This window comes from Gouania willdenowi, chromosome 9, assembly GCF_900634775.1.
Source record: "Gouania willdenowi chromosome 9, fGouWil2.1, whole genome shotgun sequence".
NCBI lineage: Eukaryota > Metazoa > Chordata > Actinopteri > Blenniiformes > Gobiesocidae > Gouania > Gouania willdenowi.
In genome coordinates this window covers 14,071,061-14,098,567 of record NC_041052.1, presented here as the reverse complement: position 1 = coordinate 14,098,567, position 27,507 = coordinate 14,071,061, and the positions used below count along the sequence as shown (strand labels likewise).

Here is a 27,507-nt window from a genome sequence, read left to right as displayed (position 1 = left end):
AAACTCATGCGACAAAAAAACAGGACATACAAAAGAAAAGAGAAGTAGACTGAGACAAAGACAAGACAGGAGATATGCTTTTAAACCTACGACAAGGTAGAGGTTCTGCTATGTTGCTATTGTTACTGTTGCCGTGTGAGGGGTTGTGCATGCTGGTTAAGAGAGAGGGGGGGCTATATGAGTACACGCCATCTACACGGCGACCCAGCGGGAGCCGTTTACAGACTTTAACACTCTTGGACCTGTTTTCTGAAGTTATCGTATTTTGCTTCCAAATCGGACGCAAGGCAGAAAGGATAAAAAAACTTGACTTGACGTTTACATTAAAACCCATCTCCATGTGGACGGGGCCTTAAAAGTAACTTTATTGAACATAAAGAACATAAGGCAAGGTATGTGTGGCCCTAGATTACACCCAAAAGCAGCACCTTATCAGAGGTATAGACATAGTATGCACAACCAAAAGTACAGTATATGAAGGTAACCAAAGAACCATTGCTCTTGACAAACCCAGTAACAATTTATATTAAGTACCACTTTATCAGGCACAGAATGGAAAAGGGATGCTGGAGTTTGCCCGACTGACCAATTGTTTGCAGATGTGATGACAAAACCAGCTACCAATAAAGTAGTAACAAATACACATGGATGAATATGCAAACTTTATCGGATCATGCTAATGCTTTGAGGGTTTAGCCCCGTGGTCATATTGTTTTGGCCTGTTGCTTTGTATGCAGTATTGGCAGTGGCAGCACGAGGAGGCGAAGGTCAAAGTATGCTGGCTGTGCTAGTTCCGGATAAGCTGCTGCTGGATTTGACTAATCTGGCAAGCGAGGACGTGGCGAGGTGGGTCAGTAGGCCTGCGACCCTGACACACATACAGACAAACACGGTTACTTACACAACTCTGTCAATAACACTGCTCTGTACGTACACACACAAGTTATGTCCATAGACTCAGCTGGAGCGTGTTGTACTTGGCTCAGGCTTGGCTCAGGCTAAGCTGCGTTGTTGTGTCTATGTTCTGTTTACATTTAGAGGGTCTTTTAGTGGATGGGTTTATTCTGATGATGCAATAGGAAGATTATTAAATCCCAAAAATAGACATACCACATTTTCTGACAAAGATGTGCCTGTAGTCTACCAAATTCTTTGTGGCTTCAATCCAGCTCCTGGGCTGATTTCATCATTATTTCAGTAGATTACTGGTAAGTATTTCTATTTATATTTACTTATCAGTCACCAAGAAGATCCATCAATCAGCAGCTCTCAGATGACTTCTTGCTAATTTAGCACCATGCTTAACCCTTACCTTAAAGTGGAACTAAACCCTCCAAAAGAAACTGTTTTAGCTTATTTAATGAGAACTTATCTAATGTATTTTCACAGGTAGATTGCGACATATAAAATTAGCTATATTGGTGAAAATAGCTTTCAAAGATAAAAACCAAATCAAGTAACAGAATTAACATTTCTGACATTAGCAATTAATTCCTTATTATTCAGTGTAAAAACATCCTCAAAGCTATGCACCTTGTTGTGCTAGCTGTTCTCACAAGAGCACAAATTGTAAGGTGTTTCTACAGGTGTCAGACTTAGGTCACTTTAACTTCTGGAAAAACCCAAATTGTGGAGGTCATCGCTGATAAAAAACCTCCCTGTGTGTTGGCGTGTTGTTTTCCCTCTGAGTTAGCACACAAAACCCAGAGTCTGTCCTGAATAAAGCGTTGGTTCTTGAAGTTATCTGATAGCAACGCGTGTGTATGTGTCAGAATCATTTATTTTTTATAGTGCAAGCCAACAAACCATAGTTCCGATATGTCAAATGGTTTCTCTGCCTTTTCATCTTGTGGTCTAGTTCTATTTCCAATGTTTGGGATGAACATGGAAACATTCTGAGTCCAGAGTGTTCCAGAGAAACATTTTAATGTAATGAAATATCCCTTCATGACAAATGAGTCACAGATCTGCCCATGCCTGTAGAGGGAAGACATTTCCATGGTTCCCTTTCTTTCCCCAACAGTGAGACAGCTCCAGAAGGGATGTGGGATGCTTTTCAAGATGCCCATCCCCCCCTTATATCTTTTCTCTTCTTCATCAGGCTTTGTGTGTATTGGTTATTAAGCAGCAGTCAGACGGCAGTAATCACACAAACCTGGGATTTGGCAAAGAGATTACTATGAAACACAGCGGATGGTTGGCGAGGACCGAGTCCTGTGGGGGCTTTCTTTTCATCTTATGTGCAGAAACCTCCTCATTACTGTCTATTCATCTGCGACAGAGAAATTACTCATTGTATGAGTAACTGGTGGGTAGGGTTTCTTGGTTAAAGCCTTGGTTTGTCCTCCCGATATGATTAGACCTAAACTATGTGCATGTTCCGCCAAAAATAAAGACCATAACAAGCACAGAGATAGGTAAACAAGGGTTTCAAATGATTTATTTCTTTCACTTTAATGGGGAAATATAAATTGCTGCTCCACAAGTTTTTGCCAAAGAAACTTGTTTTCCTGCCACAGATGAAGTGCTCCGTTTACTAGACATTGTCCATATTCTGCAAGTGTCTAAAAAGCTCTCAAAACAACAAAACCTTCAATGTAATATTTATCAAACATTTTGCAGATGATGTTCATGGAGCGTGGACGTGTGTGTGGGAGGGCAATGCATGAAAGCACCACGCTTTAAAGCGTCACAATGAAAAAAAAATGCCTTTGTTATACAAGTGGATGAATATGGTAAACACTCAAACCCATCACGTGTTTTTGTTAGGTTAAGGCATTGCTCGCCACTTTGTATCCAGGGTCCAAATTGTCAAAAAAGACCAAAAAACACACAAGTGAAGTTGAGCTTCTCTTGATGCTAATAGTGATATAGCTTAAACAACTGGTCTGAGAGCAGCCTTGTTCTTTAAGAGATTACACACCTAGTTTCTCAGGCATATACCAAGAGCACCGTTGACCCAGTCGTATTGTTGGACGTGAAAGAAAAAAAAGAGCGAGGGTGGCAACAGCTAAAGGGTGACTCATCATGTGACACAGAGTCGTTTGCCTTTTCTACTGAGCAACATTCTGATCTCAACAAAATATTAAGGTTTTATTCCATTGGTATTGACATTTTTCTACAATTCCTTCAAATGTCCTTAAACGTTTGTGGGCTTATTAAGTATAATAGTTTTCTTGCAACACACAAATGTAACATCTGAAGAAACAAAAACTAAAGCAAACCTGATGATGATAAAGGTTTGCAATAACAAGAATCCAAAGATGGCGGTTTGTCTCACGTTCTATAGGTGGTTGGTCATGGCCTAGGACAGGTTATCTTATTATTTGGATATTATTTCTTTAGCTCCGATACGAGGTAGCAGATTTAAGTTTTTCTTTCTCTTGGACATAAAATAAAGTAGATTCCGTTCTCCACCTCTTGTCTTTGAACAAGTAGACCACTAAATAATAATCTGTCCTGGTGGATGAAGTATTGGAGCTCATTGTGAGAATCTATCGAAGATTGCCCAACAATGGACATGGTACACCTCTCAAGGGTGTACTACGTCTCACCCAGTAACTCTACTCTTCAAAAACTGAATTTAGCTGCCGAGAAGGATTGTCACTTTGTTGCATGACGGAAACTAAGGACTTGTAACTTCAAAAGTCATAAGTGGAGAACCTAAGCCGGCGTTTATACTAGTTTCATCCAGAGAAGGAGGGAGCACTGGAGGGGAAAGAGATAAAAGCTATCTGTAAGATTATTGAATGAATAGTCATTTTAGAGTAACTATGATACTAAACATGAGTTTTCGGCCTGTGACAGGAAGCTGGAGGTATCTGAGAAACATCCACCTGATTTGAACCTGGTACTATACCATCCAACAGCTACGCTTGAATAAGGGACCCAGAAAAGCAACGGTGTTATATTAAATCTAGGTTTGATTCCTGCGTCATTCCTTAACTACAATCGACACGCACACACCTCTCCCTGGACAGCAACACAGCATGTGGAGGAAGGAGTCACGCACACACACACATTCACTTGGCAAACCCACGCGCGCACACAGTTGGTGGAAGACCGAACAGATCGTGAATAAAGAAAGAACTCCCACCGACAGGGTTTAACAGGTCGATACACAAAAAGGGTTTGGATAAGTTGAATTGTTCTTATTTTTTCTTCGCATTTTACAAATAAGCAAATCATTAGAGAACCAGAACAGAAACATCACAACTTGTTTTAAACCACCCTCCCCTACACACAGCAACCCCCACAACAGATCTCTCTGAAGACAGTGACGAAATAAACACACACGCATACACACTCGCACACATTCGGTTTACCCATGCACACACCGACAGATGGCTTGTCAGTTTACACACCTGCCCACCCATACCCATTACATTTTTCACTGGCTGCACAGTTCCTTTGCGCTTCGAAAAAAAATCAGCAGCATTCCACATTCAAAGACTAAACAATCCTAAATCTGTTTTTGTCTTTTTCCTTTTCTGGTTTTTTTGTTTTTGTCAAGAGGGGGTGGGGTATCTTCGTCAAGCTTTAGCTGAGATCTTAGCTTAGTTTGGGGTCTGCTGCTGTACTGCAGGTCAGAGGATTTTTACGTTCACGGATAAAGAAAATCCACAATGGTCCCTGGAACAAGGCCGAGCAGACGTTTTGACGGATTGACTTCAGATATCCCCTCCCCCCCAACCCCACCCCTGAGCAGAACCACCAATGCTCCTCTGTTTTTTAAATTTATTTTCACTCATTTTTTTTTTCCACTGTGTCACTCCTTTTTGAAGTTTTTTTTAAAAACAGCTAAAAGTTGGAATCGACCACAACTGAAACATGTTATTTTCTATAGAGCAACGTGCCAAATTCATCAGACACAAAAGCATCGAGGCACAAAAGACGTTTCTAGATATTCTATGGATTAACTAGGTTGTGCAAACAAACTACATATATCAAACTCTCAGTAAACCTCACAAGAACAAAGGCTAGGACTAATTAAATATATATATATATTTCATATATTCATCTATATATTTAGTATATCTAATAAATACATTTGCTGATAGACATAGAGATCTCTCTGTAAACTATTTTACAATGATGGGAGTACATTTTTGCAGAAAACAATAAATAGCTTTAAAGGCAAGGCAAAGCAGAGAAATCAGTGGTTTTTCACGTTTTAGTGCTTTTTCAAATGTCAACACAGGTTTTCTTTTGTTAAATCTCTGTGATCTCGCTAATAAGTCAAACCTGTTTTTTTTTTTTTGTGTCCAACCTTCCATCTCATCGTTAATTGGCAGAAACGTTCCCTCGCGATACAATAACGCTGTTGCTCTTGCCTGCCCGTCTTCATCCTCTACAAAGTGGAATGTGCTTCAGTCTCTCGACTGCTCGCTGTAGTTAAGCTCCTCCCTTTTCCTGGTGATACCTGGCGAACGGGGCAGTGAAGGTAGTAAGTGTGCAAAAACGCGCCAGCACCGGCTGGAAATATTCCAGCATTTAAGCCTGTATACTTAGCGGCTGGTGGTAAAAATGGCCAAACCTGCACACGCGCCGCAATCACTGTTGTCGCCAGGTGACATACACACATGAGAGAGATGCAAGGCGCCACCGTCATCAGAGAGAAGCAAGAAAACATCAAACCCACCCACAGATCCCTCCCACAGACCCTTACCCCATCACAATCTCATGCTGCACAAGTTTTTTTGTTGATTTTTGTTGCTTTTCCTCGTCTGAACGGCAGGACTTTAAATTACAGGGTGGTTGCGAGCTTGCCTGCCAAAGCCTGGTTACTAAAGGACGTATTGCCGTCGACCCCGACAGTTGAACACCACACACAGACTGGTTTAAAGTCCACAAAGTCTGCTGACTGACATATTTTTCAAACACTCACGTCATCCAGTAACATTAGTGCCATAGCTGCAAAAGGGACCTTTGTAAGAGACAATGTTTGAAAAAGATGACAGTTTTGGATTACAAAAGCTTCTTAAGTGCAAAGTACCATGCACAGATGGTTTTACTGGTGAGCGGGGCACAAAAAAGCCCTTGTCATGTCAGTGTCACACCTTTGGGAGGTCTCACTGGACAACCAGGAGTGATGGAGGGGGGAGGTAAGGGAGTGTGGTCATGTGCACATGTCTGTGCCTGTGTGACAGGGTGAAATCTTGTAAGTGCTTCCCATGGCTCTTGAGGCGTACAAAAAGAGGCAGTGGGACATTGTGTGGTAACATTCTCTGGTGGAAAGTTGTGTATCTGATAGACAGGGGAGTGGGGGGGCGGAGTGTCTTTGAAATCCCACTCTATTGATTGGTGCAGAGCAGAGTGGTTGACACCAAAAAGACTGACCGCTGGGGCCGATGATGGGCTGGGTGTCTCGGAGGCGTTTCAGTCTGAATGGAAGTCTCTGCAGGGGTAGAACGACGCCTCAGTCTCGGCCCAGGATGGGAGGTGAGGTGGGAGCAGGGCAGAGGAGTTTAGGTGAGCACTGCTGTTTATAGGCTGCAGCCCAGCTGCTTGGCCCTCTCCTGACTGTCCTGCAGACGCAGCAGGCTGGCGCTGGAGTAGCCCTCATCACTGCAGCTGCTGCGCAGACTGCCACGCTCGTCCCCTGAGTCGCTCACGCTGCTGGTGCTCCACTCCACATCACCCAGCAGGTAGTCTGTCCCTTCTACGTCCACGTCCAAGTCCTCTGTAGATTAAACAAAACTCAGCCGTGTTAGAGAGCTTCATACCATTAGCGATTAGAAACACTCATCTGAGCTTTACCTCTCTAAATCATTGAAATATATATAGAAAATATGGTACACTTTACTTGAAGTTTTATACATTAGGCTAACATTATGCTGTCATTAGCATTAATAAGGTGTCATGAAGGCTGACATTAATGGTTTTTTTCCTAAATTATTACTCCTTTTCCTAAATGATGACACCTTTGGGGCTATGTTGGGGGTTAGGTAGGGATAGACAAGTTTAAAGGCACAGGCTAAAGGAACCCCACCCCCCTCCCTATTACGGTAGACTTAAAATAGTAAAATCAAAATTAAAGAAAAAATTTAAAGGATGAATTAAAAGAACAAAGTAAAAGATAAACTCCAATAAAACAGTCCGGGGCTTATTAAAATAGGAAAGGGTCTGCAGCTTCCTGTGAGAATAAACACCAGATTATCACCCCACCCAATTTCAAAATTTCATAAAAATAAATAATTAAAATATGGATATAAAAGATAACATGCTTATAACGGGATGTGCAGGGTTGGGGAAGAGTTGGGTTCTGGGGTATCAGGGGAGGTTACAGTAACAAAGGGTTAGGATACCGAACCACACTTAATGACCTTATTTATGCTAATAAATCAACTCATCTTCCTGCCCCTCACGGTGAAGAGTTACAAGCTTCAGGGATGGACTTTGCCTTAAGTTTTCACTTTCAAATTAAAGCTTATATACATGTAGTGTTAGTTTCAGAGTTTAGGACTTCTTTAGGATGTTTTTTCCTCATTAGCACTCATTTAAAATGGCGGTCCAAGGCATAGTTTGCTTACTTTATTTTCCACATTTCTTTCCCTCTTCTATGCAGTTTTCGTCTATAATTAAGATCTAAAGTAAAACAGCTGCTGCAGAGGCTCACCCTGGTCCGAGTCAGACTTCTCAGAGGACCGGGTGGAGCCGGTGCTGTCCATGCGGGTCCTCTCCACGCCCAGCTGCTCCAGACGCCTCCTCAGGTGTCTCTGCTCCCGCTGTAGCTGCTCCAGGGTGTGCTGAGCTTTCCTGTCGCCATCCTCCAACCTCTGCAGGGCACCGAAAGAAAGAGAAACGACCTTTAGCAGCAGTACTTGCGCCATCCACGTGGTACCATGCGTGCACACACCTTAATGAGATCTTTGGCTTTCATCAGCAGGCTAAGGGTGGTGTGCCTGTTGGCATCTGGTCCCAGAGGAACAAGGGATTTCAAACGCTCTAAACACAGCCGTAGATGTGCCCGTCTACAGAGAAAAGAAGGAACAAAAGATGGAGGTGTAGTTAAATATTTCTTTTATAAAAGATTTAGTAACAACACACACACAGCGCTTCATTTATGATACGTTTCATACATGTGGAACTTTTCTTTGATCTCGACTACAAACTGTCAGTCTTACACAGAGGCGTCTGCTGATCGCTTTGGGAACATTTTTACTCTCCCACACCTGGGACTCGTCTCTTCTCCAGAGACCATTGAGCCATAGGGGGCGTGGCCAGCCTGACAGAACTGTCAAGTTTGCCACGCCCAGGAATAACTCATGAGGACACATCAAAGAGATCAGCAGACGCCTTTGAGGAAGACTGATGGTTGGCAGTCGAAACATGTCAGGAGATCAAAGTAAACTTCAAAGCAAATTTCTTGAAAAAAGTTGTCTCTCAGTAAACCTCACAAGAATGAAAGCTAGGATTAATTGTGTGTATATATATATATATATATATATAATACCTTTTCTGATAGACAGAGATTTTTCTGAGTACATTGTGGATGTCAAGAGATCAAAGCAAACTTAAAAGCAAATTTCAAAGTAAATTTCTGAAAAAGGTTGTCTGAATAAATGAAACCATAACATATTACTGAAACAATTTGTCAACTAAACCCAATTTAAAAAAATTGTCGATGCAAATTATACGAGTAGATGCATCGTTTATTTAATGTAACCTGAGCCAATGGGTCTGATTTTAGCTCCTTGCCACATTGCACTGCGCCCGGACTGATTTTTATGAAACATCGCTGTCCTTACTTACACTTTTGAACTGTTTCCATGGTTACCAAAAAAGCATGAAGCATTCAGCCAAAATAGCGGCAAAAAAATGTACAAAAAAAAAAAAGACAGCGAGTGTCTAAAGTGTGGGACCATTACACATTAAACAAAAGACAGGAAAGACTCAACAAACTTTTTCTGAAACTTTTAAGCAGTTCCGTTTTTTTGTATTGTGCAATAAAAAGAGCTGAAAAGGATTTTTGTATCATAAATAAATCTGTTAAGGAAAGGAATATGATCAAAAAGAATAAAGACTGTAAAACATGTGATTTATCTTATATGATTAATTAATTAATTGGTTAAAAAAAATGGCAAAATTAATTGATTATTGAAATGATCGTTTACTGCAGACCTCAGTAAGACCAAATTCTGAATCAGAGCAGATGCTTCATGCCATCCACGAGTGTCTCGCAGATTTCAACACTTAGACTCAGACATCAAGTGAGCTGAGGTATAATTAGACAGTGAAAAGCATAAGACTGAAGTTACATGTGGGTTTGTTGCTCTATTACATCTTCGTTTTGCCTTTTTTTTTTTTAAAACTTTGTATTTGTCAACCACAACTTTGGGGTTGACAAAACTTTAAAAATACTAGCCTGTTTTACTAATCCTTGATTGTTTCATGATTAGCGGTGTGAATAAAATAAATTTCACGATATATCGCAAATTTTTGGGTGCTGATTTTTTATCAATTTTTTTAATACAAAAAAAAAAATATATAATTTAATCAATATTTTTGTGTATTTCAGCAATATTGTCATTATGTTGTTATGGTTACTTTGAGACTTCTACACAGTTTCAGTGAAAAGGAACATGTTGCACTTCATTTCATGATGGAGTGTGTAACACTGCATTTCTTTTTTCAGTGAAAATGTGCAAAAACACTAATAATGAATAATAGGATGTTTTGAAGCAAATAGTTTTGACTCAATTTGTCCTCTGAATGATCAATATCTTCTGATGAACATATACAGCAACTTGATTTTTCATCTCTACGTTTAATTTCGATATTAACTGGGTAGAATATCGCGATAATATCGTATCGTGACCCAGGTATCATTATACGTATTGTATTGCAACATCCTTGCCAATTCTCACCCCTATTCATGATATCGTGCTTTTATTTATTCATTTTTTTCAGATAAATATTACATTATAGACTGACAAACAGACTTTGCACTACTAATTTATTTTATATTATTTCTACACTGTTGTTTTTAGTGGCTTTTTGGTAAGGCTGCACAATTAATCAAATTGTAATCATGATCAAGATTTTGGTTGCAACGATTAAATTAACCTGATCGTCTGCAATATTCACATTTTAAATGTGGGCTCTGGTGCAGTTCAAAGCAGGCACTTTCTCAACCATTGGTCAGCTTTGAAGTATTTGGTGGATTGATGAGAGCTGTAATGGTTTCCAATGAGTTGCATTTCGTGAAAGCACTTTGTAATAATGTATTTCTTCAGTTAACCCTTCGTACATTTGAAATTTCTTTTTTTTGCATAAGTTTTCATTTAAAGCTTCATTTTGCACTGTAAACTGTTCATATATTGTTTATTTGAAAGGAGTACAAAAGAAACATGATTATAATCAAATACAATATTGATAAAAAATAATCGTGATTATCATTTTGGGCAAAATCGTGCAGCCCTACTATTTGGTTCCCTTTGCTTAGCAACAAACTAGTTAGCACTGTTCAGGCTCCAAATGGTGTCACCGTCCAAACATAACTGGTGTGATTGTTTATTGCTGCTTTATTATTCATGTCACCCATCCTATCCTGCATTCAAACAGCCTCAGCAGTCGGCTGTTGGCCCAGGATGATGTTAGTGAACACTTGGCCCTGCTGTTACACAACACACACACCTCCAGTTTGTGTGTACGTGCTGGCGTGCTAGTTTTTGTCTGTGTGGGTGAGTGGGTGGCCTTATGCGTGCGTCATACTGGGTTATGGCGAGTGCTAAAAGGGTTTCGTTTTTGCCTTTGTACAGCTGAGGACTGCATGTTCATTTACAGGCTGCAGCAGGATTTCAGTGAAGGAGGCATCGCCATGCACCATTCAGAACAGAAACACAGATTATAAGAAACCTATAGCTGATTTAGTCTTGCAACTCTCTAACATTTTCTCACTCCTGCTCAGAGCATGGGCATTAATGACGTTATCAGATGCACACACATAATAGAGCAGCAGAAATCAAGAGCCTGCTTCCCAGCCAACTCAAAGGGCAGACAGACCAACATTACATAACATGGAAATGTCCTCGCCAATGTTGTTCTGACATAATAAGGGATCAGCGGGGCTTGCAAGTGTTTGTTAAACATAACCAGCGCTGAGGAGCTGACTTAAACAGTTTGGGTCACATGATGTTTGACAGAGAGAGAGAGCCATAGAGAGAGAGAGAGAGAGCCAGAGAGAGAGAGCCAGAGAGAGAGCCAGAGAGAGAGAGAGAGAGAGACCCAGAGAGAGAGCCAGAGAGAGAGGGAGAGAGAGAACGAGAGAGAGAGCCAGAGAGAGAGGGAGAGAGAGAGCGAGAGAGAGGGGGATAACAAGCTCAAGGGTTTCAGGTTTTTCTGGTTAAAACAGATGTTGGGCTACAGGATTGTGTCAACCTCAGGCCTGAACCCTCATATTCATGGCCTAATTTAACACAGAACATGTTATCTTAAATACACAATAATTTTCAAACAAATGTGTGTTTTTTTTCCCAAACGACAGTCAACATGCCACAGCACAAAGAAGGGATTTGATTTCTTCCCCTCTGCCATTAGACTCCTAAATGAGTGATTGGAGTCTAACAAACTATTCATTTTTGGATCGTGACCCCCATTTGATATCAAGAATTTCTGGACACCCCAACAACATTTGTTTTTTTCTATGTTTGTTATACTGTTTTATACATACGGAGTTACTGTATGCCAGCTCAGATGTTTTTTTTTTTACTGCATTTTAGTTGAACTAGAATGACAAAGTGAAAGTATAGTATACAGTTGTTTAAGATTGTGGATTGTTTTAATTGAAAAAAGATTAAGAATTTTTTTATTTTTTCAGAATTTTCAGGAGATCCCATTTAAACTCCAGGCGAGCCCACATGTGGTCCTAACCCCAAGGTTGAAAAACACTGGTTAAGGATTACAGTTAGAGAAAATAACTTTGATATTTGTTCCAATCAGCACGAAAAGACAAAAATGTGGAAATTGAATCAAAACCACCGACAGGGTAAATTATCATTATTATTTTTAAATAGATTAATTATTTTAATTTGGGATTTGTTTTGTAGCTTAGGTTGGATCCACAACTGTTGCTTTTGAAGCACATTATTATTATTATTATTATTATTATTTACAGACTTGAACCTGGTTGGTTTGCAAAGCCTCCTCATAACTAAAACATTGTTCCATGCCTTGTTTTATCCATGCAAGCTTTCCCTGTGTTGAAACATGTTTGGTAGTTCCTACTTACAATACAGAAATGCATTGGCTGCGTTTGTGACTGAAATGTTTCTAGTTGAGTTTTGTTGCTGGTGACCCATGTAGAATCATTAAATAACTGACTACTGTCTAACAAGCAGAACATAAATCTAGCAACGGTTTTAGGATGGCTCAGCAGCACCTCACTGAAACTAGATCAGCACGTCTGAGGAGCCAAAGGGCACCACAGTCACCTGATACAACTCAGACATGTCACAGGTATCAGGAAGCTACAGAGAATATTTCAAGAACAACACAATGTCTTCCTGATAGGAAAGAGCTAAAGCTTGTGACAAGGAAAATAAAATTTGTATCCTAGGTTTCCTTTAAAAAAATATATATATACATATTTCATATTACTATATCTATTATCTATTTGTATCTTAACCCTTTTTAATTCAAATGTTTGTTTAAAAAAACAACAACAAAAATGGTTAATAGGTGTACCTTAATATAAAATGTTACCTATATATTAACTTAGTGTGAAAAGGAGGCAACTTTAGATTAGGGAACGTGTGTTGGTTAACAGGTGTACAACTACTACTGAACTAGTAATGATCAAGATGTCACTTTAACGACTTCATTCAGAGTTATTTGGACACTATTAACACTTGTAGTTTTGTGTGTTGTTATGCAAGAACAGGCCATATTCATTAAGTGTTATTAAGAGAAAATAACTATTCTTGTGCTACTACCACCTTATATCATAATTCATATAAAACGACTTCCTTACTTACTACTAATAAGCAATAAATCTGAGGTTATTAGGAGAAAATGCTTAGTTAATGGCTTACTGGTTGTATAATAAGCCATGCAGTATAAGGCATTAATAAGTACTTAATAATGAGCAACGTATAAAGAGCCGATGAGTTACTAACTTGCATGCTAATAAGCAGCTAATTAATGGTTAATAGGTGGGCCTAATATAAAGTGTTTATAGATTTCTGCGTTTATATTTTATGGACTTTATTCTGATTAAAAACTAATTGTCTCATTGTAGTACAATGGCGCTGTAGTCTATAATGCTAGCTAAAAACACTGGCTAAATGCTAAGGCTACAAAAAAAAAAAGCTGAAAAGACATTACTTCTCCATTACAGGGTTGAAGTCCAACAGCGTGGATGTCTCATTAAGCTGTAAACCCTTGGCATTAATTCTCCGTCTCACTTCCATTTGATCTGTCCTTGATTCGTGCCCAGTATGCAGCTCATTGTGTGTGTGAGGGCGTCCCAGTAAAACCACCAGTGGCCGTAAAACAGCTGAGGACGGCCGTGACTGTCAGAGGTTATCTGAGGCCTTTGTGGTGTCTTACGTAAATACAATAAGGCTTCGACAAATACCACTACACACGTCAGTGTTTAGGTGAACACAAACAGAAAAACGTTTCTATAATAAAAAGCATTAAGAAGAAAATATCAAACCAGCTCGTCTCGTCTGTCTACTATGATGTGTGTGCGCTTGCATTCAAAAGAAAGCAGGTTGCACAGGAAGTCAATTAATTTGTCAGTTCATTATGAATTGTAGTAAACTGGTTACAGTAAATCCCAGTATGAATGCATGAGGTGATTCATCATTAGTTTGCTATGAAGGTTTCTTTTACTCAGCTCAGTCAGCAGACGTACCTTTAAACGTCAATGTCCTAACAATCACCCTCTAATTAACTGTTAATGAAACTCAGGTTTCACAAACAATCTAATACACATTTTCCTACACTACTGCCAATCTGAAATATATCTATACCTGTAATATATACAGTACCTACATAACTGTTATTTGTTAATAATTAAACAGTAAGCGAAATCACATATCGTAATGAAGGCGACTATTCATTGTTATATACATGAAACTATTGTTTATTGTTTATTAAATCTGTTGATTATAAATATGCATGTATATACAGTATGAAGTGAACTGTCGGAACATATTTATAAAAGAAATACACATTTCTTTAACAATTATTTGTTAGTAATTGGCGTCATAATAATTGCAAGGAAGTGGAAGATGTATATGATAGAATTATATACTGTTTTTGGTGCAGTTCATTGATTATATATCAATAAGTATTGTATATAAATCCATTAAATATGTATAGGAAGGGTGATGAGGGGGTGGGACTACTATACTTCTCGCTCTTTTTTAAAACAAATATTTTGACATTTTTCCCCCTTTTTATTTCTTTTTTGTTTTAAAATTCATTTTGGAAATATAATGCCAAGAAAAAAAGAACTAAATAACGTGGTTCTAGTTAGAGTAGTTGCTGATAGCCATACCGCAGCAACTCCAATCACGTTGTTAATACATGCGATATATCTCAACAAGTTATTGTAATAACCCATGCCAATAGTTTTAGACTGAAACAATCTGGTCAACATGACAGGCTGTGATTCATTCGTTCTTTTTTAATGCACGTATACATGCATTTAAACATCCAGTTAGCAGTGAATACTATCAGAATAAACCTTTTTTTTTTGTTTTCTCAAGTTGTGTGGAAACACACAGACTGTAACGTAACAGCAAAAAAAAAAAAACCTTTATATTACCTTTTGGTTATCTTTAACACCTAATGTATCAATATTGGCATCTGTAAGCTTAGAATACATGATTTCACTTTGATATCTAGTATCAATATAAGGCACTATCTTTCCCAACAGCTCACAGAATGCAGACTTTTCTGCAGGGAATTGCTGTGGGGGAGGACACAGGAGGTGTGAACTGCTATTTTTATGGAAGATACACAGATCAGTTGTTTTTTTTAAACATACCTGTTCTTTTCCATTTGATTGTGCGAAGACCTGCAATGACAAAAGAAAAGACACATGAGGAACCACACATGGTGAGAGAGCAGCTGATTAAACAACCTAAGCTCCTCTGCTGGCTGCACAGGAGAGGGAGCATCAAAGAAGAAGCTGTGTGGGTAACAAACTAAACAACATATGAATATGAATATGAATACTCTGCAGCCTGAGGCCTGTTCCACTGAAGATGTTTTATTTGGGACCACACATGCACGTGGACGAAAAGGCCAGAGGGTAAACATAGCAACAGTAACTAGAAACACTTGGTATGGGTAGTCGTCAGGGGCCAAACTCCCTTCATATTAAATGGTTATTGTGGTGCATGCAGCTCTGGGCTGGGCGGGGTGGGGGATACAGTGGAGGTAAAATAAATGATAGGTTAAGGTCAATTACATTTTTCAGTGACAATTACGTTTTCAGTTGCCCATGTTCATTACAATTCAATTACAATTACCGTACCTAGCATTTTTTTTTTTTACCAATAACATTTAAATTACAATAATTTTTTTATCTTCAGAAAGTGAATTACAATTACATTGTCAATTAGTAAATTTCAATCCCAATTACTCAGATTGAAATAAATAACCTAATAAAAGTTAACCTTCCTGTTGTGTTAGCTTTCTGTTAGCATCTCTTATGAAACGGTTCCTAAATCAGCTGTAAAACACACTAAAAACAAATATATAATCTAATTTCTTTTCTATCTTTTGGTTACTTTGTTAGGCTTCCTAATTATCATCTAAACATCTAAATCATCTAAACTCAATTACAATTTCATTACGATTACGACAGCAACACATTTTGTAAATTACATTTATAATTATAATTAATTATCGATTACGCTTTTACAATTATAACTGACCCCAACCCCGCCTGCGTGACTCCTGCATTGCAGTGTTGAAGAAGCACAGGCTCGCCCAGATGCAGAAACAAGGTCAAGTGCGATTGTCTGTGGTAAAGCGTGCAGCTCTGACAGGTGTGAAAGCCAGAGGGCCAGACGGCAATAAGGAAGACCATCTTCTGTGTTTCTGAACCTCTATTCCACCCCAGGCAGTCTAAAATAGCCCGTAACTTTCAGCTCTGCTCAACCTAGTCGTTGGCAGCTCTGGTGTTGTGTGTGTGTGTGTGGGTCAATGTGACCGTGAGGTGTCATCGTGTTTCAGGATCTCACTGTGTCCAATCCAGCCAGTGTGCATTCCTGTGTGGGGCAGGCGGCCGCTTGGTGACGTAACAGCGTGAGTGGAGAAGTCATGCAAATTATTCAGGCTACACTTCAGGCTCTGCAACAACCCAGTCTGACTCCAAAGCGTGGAATGACAACGCTTGTTCACTGTGCTACACATACGCCAGTGTTTGTCCAGTGTTTGCTATGGGGCTTGACGTCGGGTAACGTGACCACCGGTCAGCTCTGTTTTAAGGAAGGAAAAACTTGGTGGACATTCGTTCAATTTTCACTCGAAATTGCTTTATATTAAGAGAGCTTGTGGCTTTCGCTTCGTTTTGATGGCATTTCTAGTGAGAAATGTACACTTAACTTTCATCAGGGCTCCTACAGCTTCAGTCAAATTAAAGTCAAGAACTCTTTTTAATGCCATTTGAAATTAAATGTAAGACCGACTTCATACCGACTGACCACACATTTGGGGAAGAAAAATGTCACATCAATTACATAGGGTTAGGGTCCATTTTTCCAGTGTCTAGTGCAGCCGTGCAACTAAAGTAAACACACACACTGACAGTAAAATCACAAAAAAACACACTAAAATAATCAAAAGCACTCAAAACACACAAGATGACTACAAAAATAGCCAGAAATCTATAAAACAACAACAAAAATACAAAAAATTAAGAACCATTAACAAACTGATTGGACAGGCAATTTTCTTTAAATTTCCATTTCCCCGTGTTGCTGAAAGTTGCTACAAGCATGACGCGCATCTGCACAGAGTCCAGCTGTAACCACGTCACTGTTTTGTAGTTGGTTCTGCTGTTACGCTAAATTATATATTTGACAAACAAGGAATATCACCATTTATTTTGAAACATGAGACTAATTACAACCATAAAAATCATACTTATGTGTTCAAATGTAAGACTTTTGAAACATTGACTTAACACATTTTAATGACAATTAAGGACTTATTTTTAGATTCATGAATTTAGAGCCTTTTATGGATCTGCATGAACCCTGTTTCACAGTCTCCATTCAGTTAACGTAAACAATCCGTAGTTTGTTTGTTTCGAGGCACATGCATCCTGCTTTATCCTGTTACTAGGGTGTTGCTAAGGATGCTCAGAAGGCACCGGAAGTGTTGTTCAATTACAGACATGTTTTGTATTTAAAACCATACAGATTACGTGAATTATTTATTTATTATTATCATTATTATTGTTTATATTCATTTACATTTAAATATAGTTCCACACCAAGCTTAAGTGTAGTTTAAGAATGTTTGAAAACTTGTAATGATGCAACGATGTAAATAGCATTTCTTCCTAAAAAAAAAAAAAAAAAAAAAAAAAAGGATGTTATTTAATATAAACTTAACGTGCCTTCACTTAAAAACAATGAATATTTTTAAATTATTTAATGTAAGAAAAAATTAATTAGACAGGCACTAAAAATATATATATTTTTTTTTCTTTTTGAACACAACACTCCTCCTCCTCCTTCCCTCCTTCAATCATCCGAGCGTCTATCCACGCTGGAACACTTACGTCCCAAAACTAAAATATTCCACTATATCACCATAGATTAGACGAGGCCACTACCACTAGTGATGATCATTTCGCAAAACATTCATCCAAGACCACGTAGTTGAATAATAATGATCACTGTAGTCCACTCTCCAACTATTCCTTTGAAGAAACTTCCCAACTTCACTGCTAATAATAACTGTATGATGTTGCGCTTGGACCACATGCAACCAAAGAGTGAAAGCAACTTGTGTAAGTGAACTAGAAAACAAGAAAACTGTTAAACCATGTTTCTGAAAGTCATATTGTGTCCCTTTTCTATGTGTATACAAATATTCTTCCACTGTATCCCTGTGACTGTAAGATATGAGGTTGGACTTCCTTTAGTTACCATGGTAATGGTCAACAGATGTGGACTTTTACCCAGGATAATAAATTAATTGCAAGGGGCACATAGTAGCGGTTAGCCACTGTTAGCCAACTGCAAAGTTGCACAGTCTACAGTGGGAGAAAATGGAATAGCAACACCATTAGTTTACCATAGTGATTATTATTAGCCTGTCAATTAACTATTTAACATTGGTATTACATATATTATTATATGATTACTGACTGTCGTCATCTCAATATTATTAATTCTGGGTGATTTCGCCTTTACGCAAATAGGAAACTTACTCTATACAGTCTCAACAACACCCGAGCTGTATTTTAATCTGTATTATTCATATCTATTTCTTCTTTTCTTCTTATAAATACATAGAAAAGCAGAACAGCTTAAGGTTTTTTTATGTTAGGAATCAAACCGAGGACTCCCTGCTGAGGAGCATATGTGCTTGTTTTTCTCATGTTCTGGCTCTACTGGTTTAAACACAGGCAAAGCAAATATGGCTTAGTTGGTGATTCTTTATTAGAACATGGAGAAATTACTAATCTTGTGTATAGATGTAAAATAATGAAACACATTTTAGAACAAACGTGTTATTGTATTTAGGTTGTTGGCATTTCATTTGTCTAATTTTCTAATAATTTAGTGGAGATGGTTCAAACATATTAATCCAAACAAAGGAATTGAAAGTTGGTTTAACCTGATAGAATAGAAATTTTTAAAAAAAAAATTGTGATTTTGTTTTTCAGTCCCTGTATTAACCAATACCTCTGTTTATTTGAGAGCCAGTCAGATCCCAATCATCATTACGCTCAAATCACAAAATCATTGCCCTAATGCATGTTTTCTGGTGCTTGTGTTTCACGGAGGCGAGACTCCATTTTTTCACATGGAGAGGATGGAAAAATCAAGTATTATTTCTATAGTGTACTGCACTGTAGTTCCACAGTGGGAGAAAGTGTGTGAGGTGGGGGAGGTCTCTCTCATGCTCCCTGTAATGGAAGAGCTGGAGAGCCAGGGAGGGGTTGGAGGAGAAAGAGAGAGTAGAGAATATAAAAAGCAAAGGAGTAATTGAGAGAGATGAGGGAGAGAGAGAGGTGTGGCAATGGAGGGGCGTGTCACAACTACTGACACACACACATACAGTACAAGACTCCCTTCCCCCACCACTAACATCGTTGCTTGAGGGAAACAACAGGAACTGGAGGGATTCACACACAGTGTGCAGTGTCCTACATTTCAACATGACTTAATAGAAACACCAGAATATTAAATGAATTATCAGGACATCAATGCAGCTCTATGCAGGCAACTCTATCACAGCATGACTGTATCTGATCCGAGGGCCACATGGTTAACATTTATGTCAGCATTTAGAATAATGACCAATCAGAGCATTAATGCAGGGGGAGAAAATGGTTTTGATGTTTTCTCTTCCTTTTGTTTGGTTTAGGGGTCATTATTTGTATTTTTGTGTTCTTGTTTTATTCTGTATTTGTCTGTCGTTTTCTGAATTTTTGAGGTCACTTTCTGTATTTTTGTTGTTGTTTTCTGTATTTTCCTGTCGTGTTACATAATTTGGTTTAACAGTTCGTGTGTTTTTGGAGTTATGCTGCAGCGTGTTGTTGTTTTGTGTGTTTTTATAGTCTTTTGTTTGTTTAAGGGGTAGTTGTGTACGTCTTTGTTGTTAATTTATGTTTTATGAATCATTTTGTGTACTTTGTGCATTTTGTTTTGTGTGTTTTGGGATATATTTTGTCTAATTTATTGGACTTCATATTCCTTCCAACTTCTTGAATTACAATTTCGGGGGATTTGCTTTGGGGGCTGCAAAAAAATTGACTGGGCCGCCAGTTGCCTATGTCTGGTTTACATGGTGGCTCTCTGCATCAGGGTGTTTGTTACTGCACTAGTCCTGACTTCTCTTCATGAAGTACGTGTCTGAAATGAAATCAGCCAGGAGCATGTTCTAACTTTCTGACCACAATGGAAAGAAGTGAAAGCTCACGATGAAATATTTTTGGCCATATTATCAACCAAAACTGTAAGAAATCAGGAAATCTAAAAGGAAATTAAATAATCCAAAGTGATCATCTAATATGAGTACATCAAAGACAATATGGTGTATAAACACATTTGAATATTTTCTCATTTTAGACAATAGATGGGTTTCCATTAAAGATTTTAGCAAAATAAAAACAATATTTCTAATTGTCGACAAAGTGATATTGCGCTTTTTCCATTGAACGTTGCTTTGGGGAGGAGCCTCATAACTCTCATGAAATCTCATCCCGCGATACTTCGCTTCAGAAAGATGGACGAGTCCAAACCTCCTTATAACACTCTGCATTCCTTTGTTGTTTCACGTCATCTAATGTGGCAGTAATAATTGTAAACTTATTATTATAATTCTCGAAACACATACCGCGTCATGTTTTCTCAGGGAGAAGTGGTCATGTGACCAGGTTTGGCACGTTCTGCGACACGTATTTGTGGAAAAAGGGGTTTCCATAGCGCTTTCGTGACGCATTTCAACATCGAAATGTCTGAAATTCCTCCTCATAAAAGCGTCAAAACTTTTTAGCGATATTTGAGTGTTTTTTCAAAGTTCAGGCGTTTCCATTACCAGTTTTTATTGCGCTGTTTCAATTATGCACATTTCCAAGGGTAATGGAAACCCAGCTACTGTGTTGGCGGGAAAGTAAAAGGTATCAGACAAATATTTATAAATCTATCTAATCCAATTAAAACAATTCCTAATTTTGAATGTGTTTGTTCAGGGGAATAATCACTACATTTAGAAACTCTTAATAAAGTTAAGACCGATGCTTTTAAGACGTGTGGCTGAGTTTCTGAAAACAAATACTTCCTCAGTCTAATTGACGTTCTCGATGCTGAGGAATTTAAGCAGATGTTTGTTCTTCATGTTTACCTAGTAATACACTAGGAAATTCTGAGGAACATCAGTCGGTAGTTTTTCCAGATGTCTGGATTAACAAATATGAGCCGAGTTTCTTTAGAAACACTAGATTGCAAATGCACATAGAAAATAAGTATGGGTTAGATTTTAAGGCTAGTATGAGGACAATCAAAAGGATTTCACTTTAAACTTTAAAATTGAACAATGCACACAGATTACATAACTCCATATGTCCAAAGGAGGGGAGACTATTTGAAAAACTTCCATCGAAGGGACTTTACTTAAATATCAACTTATTTGACACAAATGGTTTGAAAGTGTTAAAACATGAAAAAATACTGGTGTTTTCAAAAATAGACAAACTTCCTGTTGCCTTTCCTTTTCTTATGTTGCAAAGCCCTAATCAGTGGCTTCCTTTTCTAATTTCTTGTGAGTTATGAGGGCTGCGACTGGGTGCTGTGGTATACATATGTTGCAGAAAGGCATCTCGAGTGTCTGTGCGTGGCTCAGACATACATGTAGATAATTTACAGTCGCTGAATATACATTGGATTTCGACACCTATTTGTAAATCTATTAACAGATTTCCCCCCATCGGTATCTCTAAACATGGGCTTCCATTTAGCCTGTCAGCTGATGGTTCAGCTGGGGGTATCTTTAAAAGCTCCGGTTAGCACAACATATCACGGACACATATCTCTGGCTTGCAGCTGCTTTGATATGCTAAAGACAAAGCTGTACTTGTTTAACACCTTTTCTTATTTAACTAAATATTTGCAATTATTCCTTGTGTAATTTATAACTAATAGACCACAAATCTGAGTAGAATTCCTTTAGTTTGGGACGCTAAAATCCCCACAGTGTAATGTACAGACGATGATTCAGTATCAGGCGACTGTTCACAATCATGACACTGTACGGCCTGTACTGAGGAGCTGCAACTTTAGATAAGCCCTTATTAAATGTGGATGTACACGAGGTTATCTGAGGTAAGAGGAGTGTACATAAAGCATTCTATGTTCCACCTCATGCTCCGACGTGTCTGGATTCACACGTCAGGCTGAGCAGAGGAACTTAACACGTTCACTATCAGGGAGGGAGGACGGCTGCCAATGTCCCAAAGGCTGATATGAGCGTTACAAGTTGAAAAAACTAACTGAACATGCGTCTAAGGCTGCCCAGGTCTATCTGTTGCACAATGTGTCATTTAGGGTCAGTGCTGTATATTAATAACATGGAGGACAGCACGTATAGGAAACGATCAGCTAAAGGAGAGTGCTGGGATTTCCTTGTGTGGAACACGTGGGTCAAACCCAGAATATGAAGTTTAAAATACAGAAACATTCTAAAGGGTAAAAAAAATAATAATCATGAAATAAATGATGAATTTTTCACTTTAAACTACCTTTGATCTAATACTAATGGCCTTTTTCAATCCTATGTAATATGGAGTTTTTATTGCATATATTTCCAGCAAGTTCATTTTGTCTTGATTTTTGAAATAATTACATTATATGTTAGTTATGATTGTATTTATTCAGACAACATCTTTTCAGGAAATTTACTTTTATCCACTGCCAAATGTCAATCTAAACATGTCAGGAAATCAAAGAAAATTTCAAAGAAATAAAAGTTGTCTGAATAAATGAAACCGTAACATATTAGTTTGGATTGCAGTCTAGCAATTCATAAATTATACAAAAATATTGGTCAAATCTATACACTGAAACACCTAAGTCAGGGGTGTCAAAAAATTCGATTTCATGATATATCAAGATTTTTTGGGTGCCAATTTTAAATCCATTTTTTAATATTCTTTCTGATATTTAATTAATATTTTTCTTACTATATTTTTCACATTTTTGTGGACGTGTGTTTTCTACTACTGGAGACATTGTCACATCTCAGCGTCGCAGCTTAACTACTGGGCATGTTGACCAGCTCCTGTTCCTACATAAAAACCTTGAAAATTGTGCCACTTCCTCACCTCCACTCTGGTAGATGACACCATAGATATAATAATATGCAGCAACTTCATTTTTCATCTATACGTTTAATTTTAATCGGGTAATATTGTGATATCGTGATAATATTGTATTGTGACCCAAGTATCGTGATATGTATCGTGTTGCATCATCCTTGCCAATACTCACCCCTAGTGTCAAACTCATTTTAGTTCAGGGGCCAAATAGGGACCAATTTGAACTTAAGCAGGCCACATATTTTAGCTGGAAAAAGAGCAAATTCAACATTAATGAGCCACAGTTTGCACTTCCATGTACAAATTATATATAAATGATAAAGCATGCCAGTATACTGTATCAGTTCCTGCACGATATTCACCAAAATGTCCCTGATTTGGAAAATTTGTGGAATGTTGTGAGGACAATTGCAAGATTTTGAAAAAAAATGTAGTCACAAATGACTGCCATCATGTAACATAACAACTGGAAAACTGAACTCTGTAAATAATGTTGATTTTAATGGAATTTTTGTATTAGGAGGGGCTGAGATACTGTATCTACAACTGAATTAGTTTGTAATTTACAACACACTTCATATCGTTTCTAATCAGGACCATATTTGAGTTTGACACAAGTGACCTACGTAATGAAATGTATGTTACGTGATTATTTACCCCACAGTAAAGTTACAGTAATAATATGAACCCTTATGTGTGATCAGGTTGACTGAAACATGAAATCATTAAGAACAAAGTGTGACAGTAAACCGTGATCTTTTTTTTCGCTGAGGCATTCCCACTGAGGACGACTCCACATCTGAACATTTTGTACGGACTCCAATCCACCACTTAAACAGGGGACGGTGTGTACTGGTTCCTCGCCCTGCAAAACTACTATCTAATCACAGAGAGAACATAGAACTGAGGGTGTGTGGAAACACAGCATAAATCTGTCCTCGTATTACTGATTTATCATTTTCAGAATGCAGACTCAATGCAGCTGCAGCAGCAGCAGCTGACAGGTGCTGCCAGGACGTGCCCTCCTCACTGAAATGTCTCTGCAGTCACCTTGATTGACATGGTTCGCTTCAGCAAGTGGTTGTTCAAATAAGGACATAAGGCAAAAGGTAAAACGGCATTTTAAACCCAACTTGCTCTTAGAACTCGGCGCTCTGAATGGACAGCAAAGGATCAGCGAGGAATGGCAGTAAATACATTTATATTGTGATTTTAAATCAAATAATGACATCAGGATTAGATGGTATCAGAGCCAGTTTACTCACTGTGTGCCAAATACCTAATATGGACCATGCATACACCATGGCAGTGTTGTAAACAAAGTAACTGTCAGAATTTTGATGATTTATCACCCCTAATTTTGTACACAGAACTATAAACCTAAAATGAGACATAATATATACTACTCATTGAAAAAGGACATGAAACATGGGTAGATTTTGCCTTTACCTTTAACAGTTGTGATTGCTCGTAATGTGATTTAATAGCAGCACATGAATGGGATAAATCACAGGCATGATATTTGACGATAACACACAACTAAACAACACTGGTTAAACCCTGCAGTGGGGGAAGGGAAATGATACTTTGTGATGTGATGGGCAGCTTGTGTCACAGCAAGAAAAAAAAAGAAGAAGAAAAAACCAGAACACGTGTGTTAGGCTTTGGCCACAGGAAGCTGAGAGGCATTTACCTGCTACTTGTGTTTTTCTTGCTTTTGCTTTTCCTTTTCAAGCTGTCCCTCTCCTGACTGCTGATGAGGGGTGGCATGGAGGCATAGCAGTGCTCAGCTCCTGCAAGCAAATGAACAATAACCCAGTGGTCATTTTTTTATTTTTTTTTCCCTGTTTTCTCCCAACGCCAAGGGGGTTAGAAATCAGTCATATGATCAGAAATTGCTTGAGGAGACACTTCAGTTTTGTTTGTGGTTTTTTTTTTTTTTTTTGTGGTTGCATTTCCTGTGAATACATGGAAAGCGTGGACTTCTTCTTCTTGCAGCACCTTCATACAGTGTTCTCTCTCCTCAGCCTGGACAATGATGTCATCTTGAACTGAAATAAACCCCAATAGCAAACCACAACACCGAGAAAGGAGGGGCCTCCACGGAAACAACGTCTCCTGCACATCTGACTGCATTTACCACATATGCATCTGTTATTATGAATAGTAGGCGTGCAAATGCACATTTTGCACGTATGCATTATGTGTCAAAAATGTTATTTAGTCTCCTGATGTGAGATTTAGGCTGCTGCAGCGCGTATAAATCGCCAGTGTTAATATTACCGATGCAAGGTCCAATTACTATAAAATGAAAAATTAATATAAAGGGCAGGAGCAGGGTAAAAATAGATTTAATTTGATGATGCATGGCTACATATGCAGGTGAACGTCCATTTGTTATGTGTGGGATGATTTAAGACATGCATAATCACTTTAAAATGTACAAAATAAATATAATCATGCTTTACCTCGTTCCTTGCGATCCAGGTACTCAGCCGCTTCGATCAACAACTGCACCATTGTGATCGCCGCCATTTTCAACAAATAACAACGATATTAAAACAATCCGATGAGGGAAACTCCGTGATTGCACACGACCTGGTGCGGCTGCTCTGTCCAAAAAAAACAACAAAAAAGGCTTCGGCGATGGTGCGAAAAGGCGATGATTCAGGAATCACTCCTGCAGCCTTATCAGTGGAGGTATTTTAAAAGTTAAAGGTCTTTGAACGCAGCACCAGATATCTCTGGTAATTAAATGAGGTGTTTGCTCGTTGTGTTGTAGGTCAACGATGAAAATACGTCCTTTAACTAAAAAAATATATAAATTATGACACGAGTGCTGATTTTGGCAACAACAAAAATGTCTTATTGTTAATGAAAAACGATGAAAACACCCGTGAAAAGGTTCTGTAAGATAAAAGACTTGCACAGTTATCAGACACTCATCGGATGCAAAATTGCTATAAAACCAGCACAGGTAGCAGCCTGGAAGTAAAACAGACAATTAAATCCAACCTTATCGGTTTTGGACTTTGTGCCTGAATAGTTTTGTGCTGGTTATTCGATGCTTACGTCTCGCTCCGAACGCTCACAGTGACTGTTTGTCAAACTGCTTTCTAAACAGAGTCTTGTTGATCCGAACTACTGTACACTCCACCACAAAGCTCCTATGTGCTGGGCGACGATTGGCTACTGGACACAACAAACCAAGCTCCTATTGGCTAGTGAAACCGTCAATCATCACGATATGCTACATTGAACAGTTACTGGGACGCTTATTCCGCCATTTTGGCTCAGCTTGCCGTTTGCTAGAACACCCCGAAAGCCCTTAAATAACCCCAAAATGGCGCCAGTTTCACCAAGTACTCTCCAATTACGTCATCGTTGGAATTGTTATGAGCCCTTTAACTATTGGTTTCAATGCCCACAAGCTTTATGCAAGACTGTCTACTGAAACAGTAGACCCGCCCCTCTGCCATGCTGCCTCACGGTGTGTCTCACTGATTGGCTGCCGTGGATTTGTTTGCCTTATTTTGTCGCACAATAATTGGTCAGATTCACATGTTCTCGTGCGATTAGTCACATGCTCACCCTATCACATAATAGATCTTCACGCATGCGCATTTGGGATTTCTGTGGGGAAATCAGGATCTATAAACTCGGTTAAAAATGACTGTTTAAATGTATCTTATTAGGTAAAAACATTTATGCTTAACTGAAAATGTCATTCACCTTCATGCCAGTCAGAGAACTGTTATTTTAATACATGTTAAATTTACAAAAAAAAAAAAAAAAAAACATCCGTGCTACAGATACAGATTTGGGTTACCTCAGATGACTCCTAGAGGTGTTTTTTTTAACAAGCCAACAGACACACCGGGCATTTCCAAATAGAACATTTGGTTCTATTTAAATTTTTAGCTTCTACTAGAGCCATCATTTGTGTAATTCAGATGTTTTTACCGTTATAGGTTAAGTAATCATTCCATTTGATGTTAAAATGGAAAATTTAATTGACATGTTTATTACTGATGTAGTGGAAAATTTTCATATCTTTTGGAAGAAGAAGCACCTCTAAATACTGACGTGTGAAATTATCATGGAAGTGAGTTGTTAAATGTTCCCTTGTGTACCCAGCAACGTGTTCACGTCTTTCTGGGGGAAAATGACTGGGCTAGACCTCTAAATATGTGCTGTGATATCTGGAATCATGATGCAGATCGATCACTAGTGACAACATGTCAGAAAATAGCTTAAATTCATCATATACAGGATAGTTAAAAAATAGCCTGCTGAGATTTCTGGAAAAAATGCAATAAAAATGAAAAGCACATGTAAAAACACGTTTGGAAAACACTGGACTTGACTAATTCTCTCCCTTTTAGTGCTGCACTGATGAAGAACTGGTCCAGTCATTTATCAATCACATTCACACACTGTAAAACTGCTACATGTTTATTATAAGCCCTTATTAAGACTTCTACAGAACT

The 27,507-nt window shown here is 38.4% G+C and overlaps 1 protein-coding gene across 1 annotated transcript; it reads right to left on the bottom strand.

Moving 5' to 3' along the window:
• Window positions 1-2,414: 2,414 nt before the first annotated feature.
• On the bottom strand, window positions 2,415-26,411 carry mxd1 (MAX dimerization protein 1). Its single transcript, XM_028457200.1, has 6 exons — window positions 25,486-26,411; window positions 24,711-24,810; window positions 15,002-15,031; window positions 7,859-7,973; window positions 7,619-7,778; window positions 2,415-6,682 (listed from the first exon to the last, which is right to left on the bottom strand). The coding sequence occupies exons 1-6, from the start codon at window positions 25,550-25,552 to the stop codon at window positions 6,486-6,488; spliced, it is 669 nt and encodes a 222-aa protein (XP_028313001.1). The 5' UTR covers window positions 25,553-26,411; the 3' UTR covers window positions 2,415-6,485.
• Between the last annotated feature and the right edge of the window lie 1,096 nt (window positions 26,412-27,507).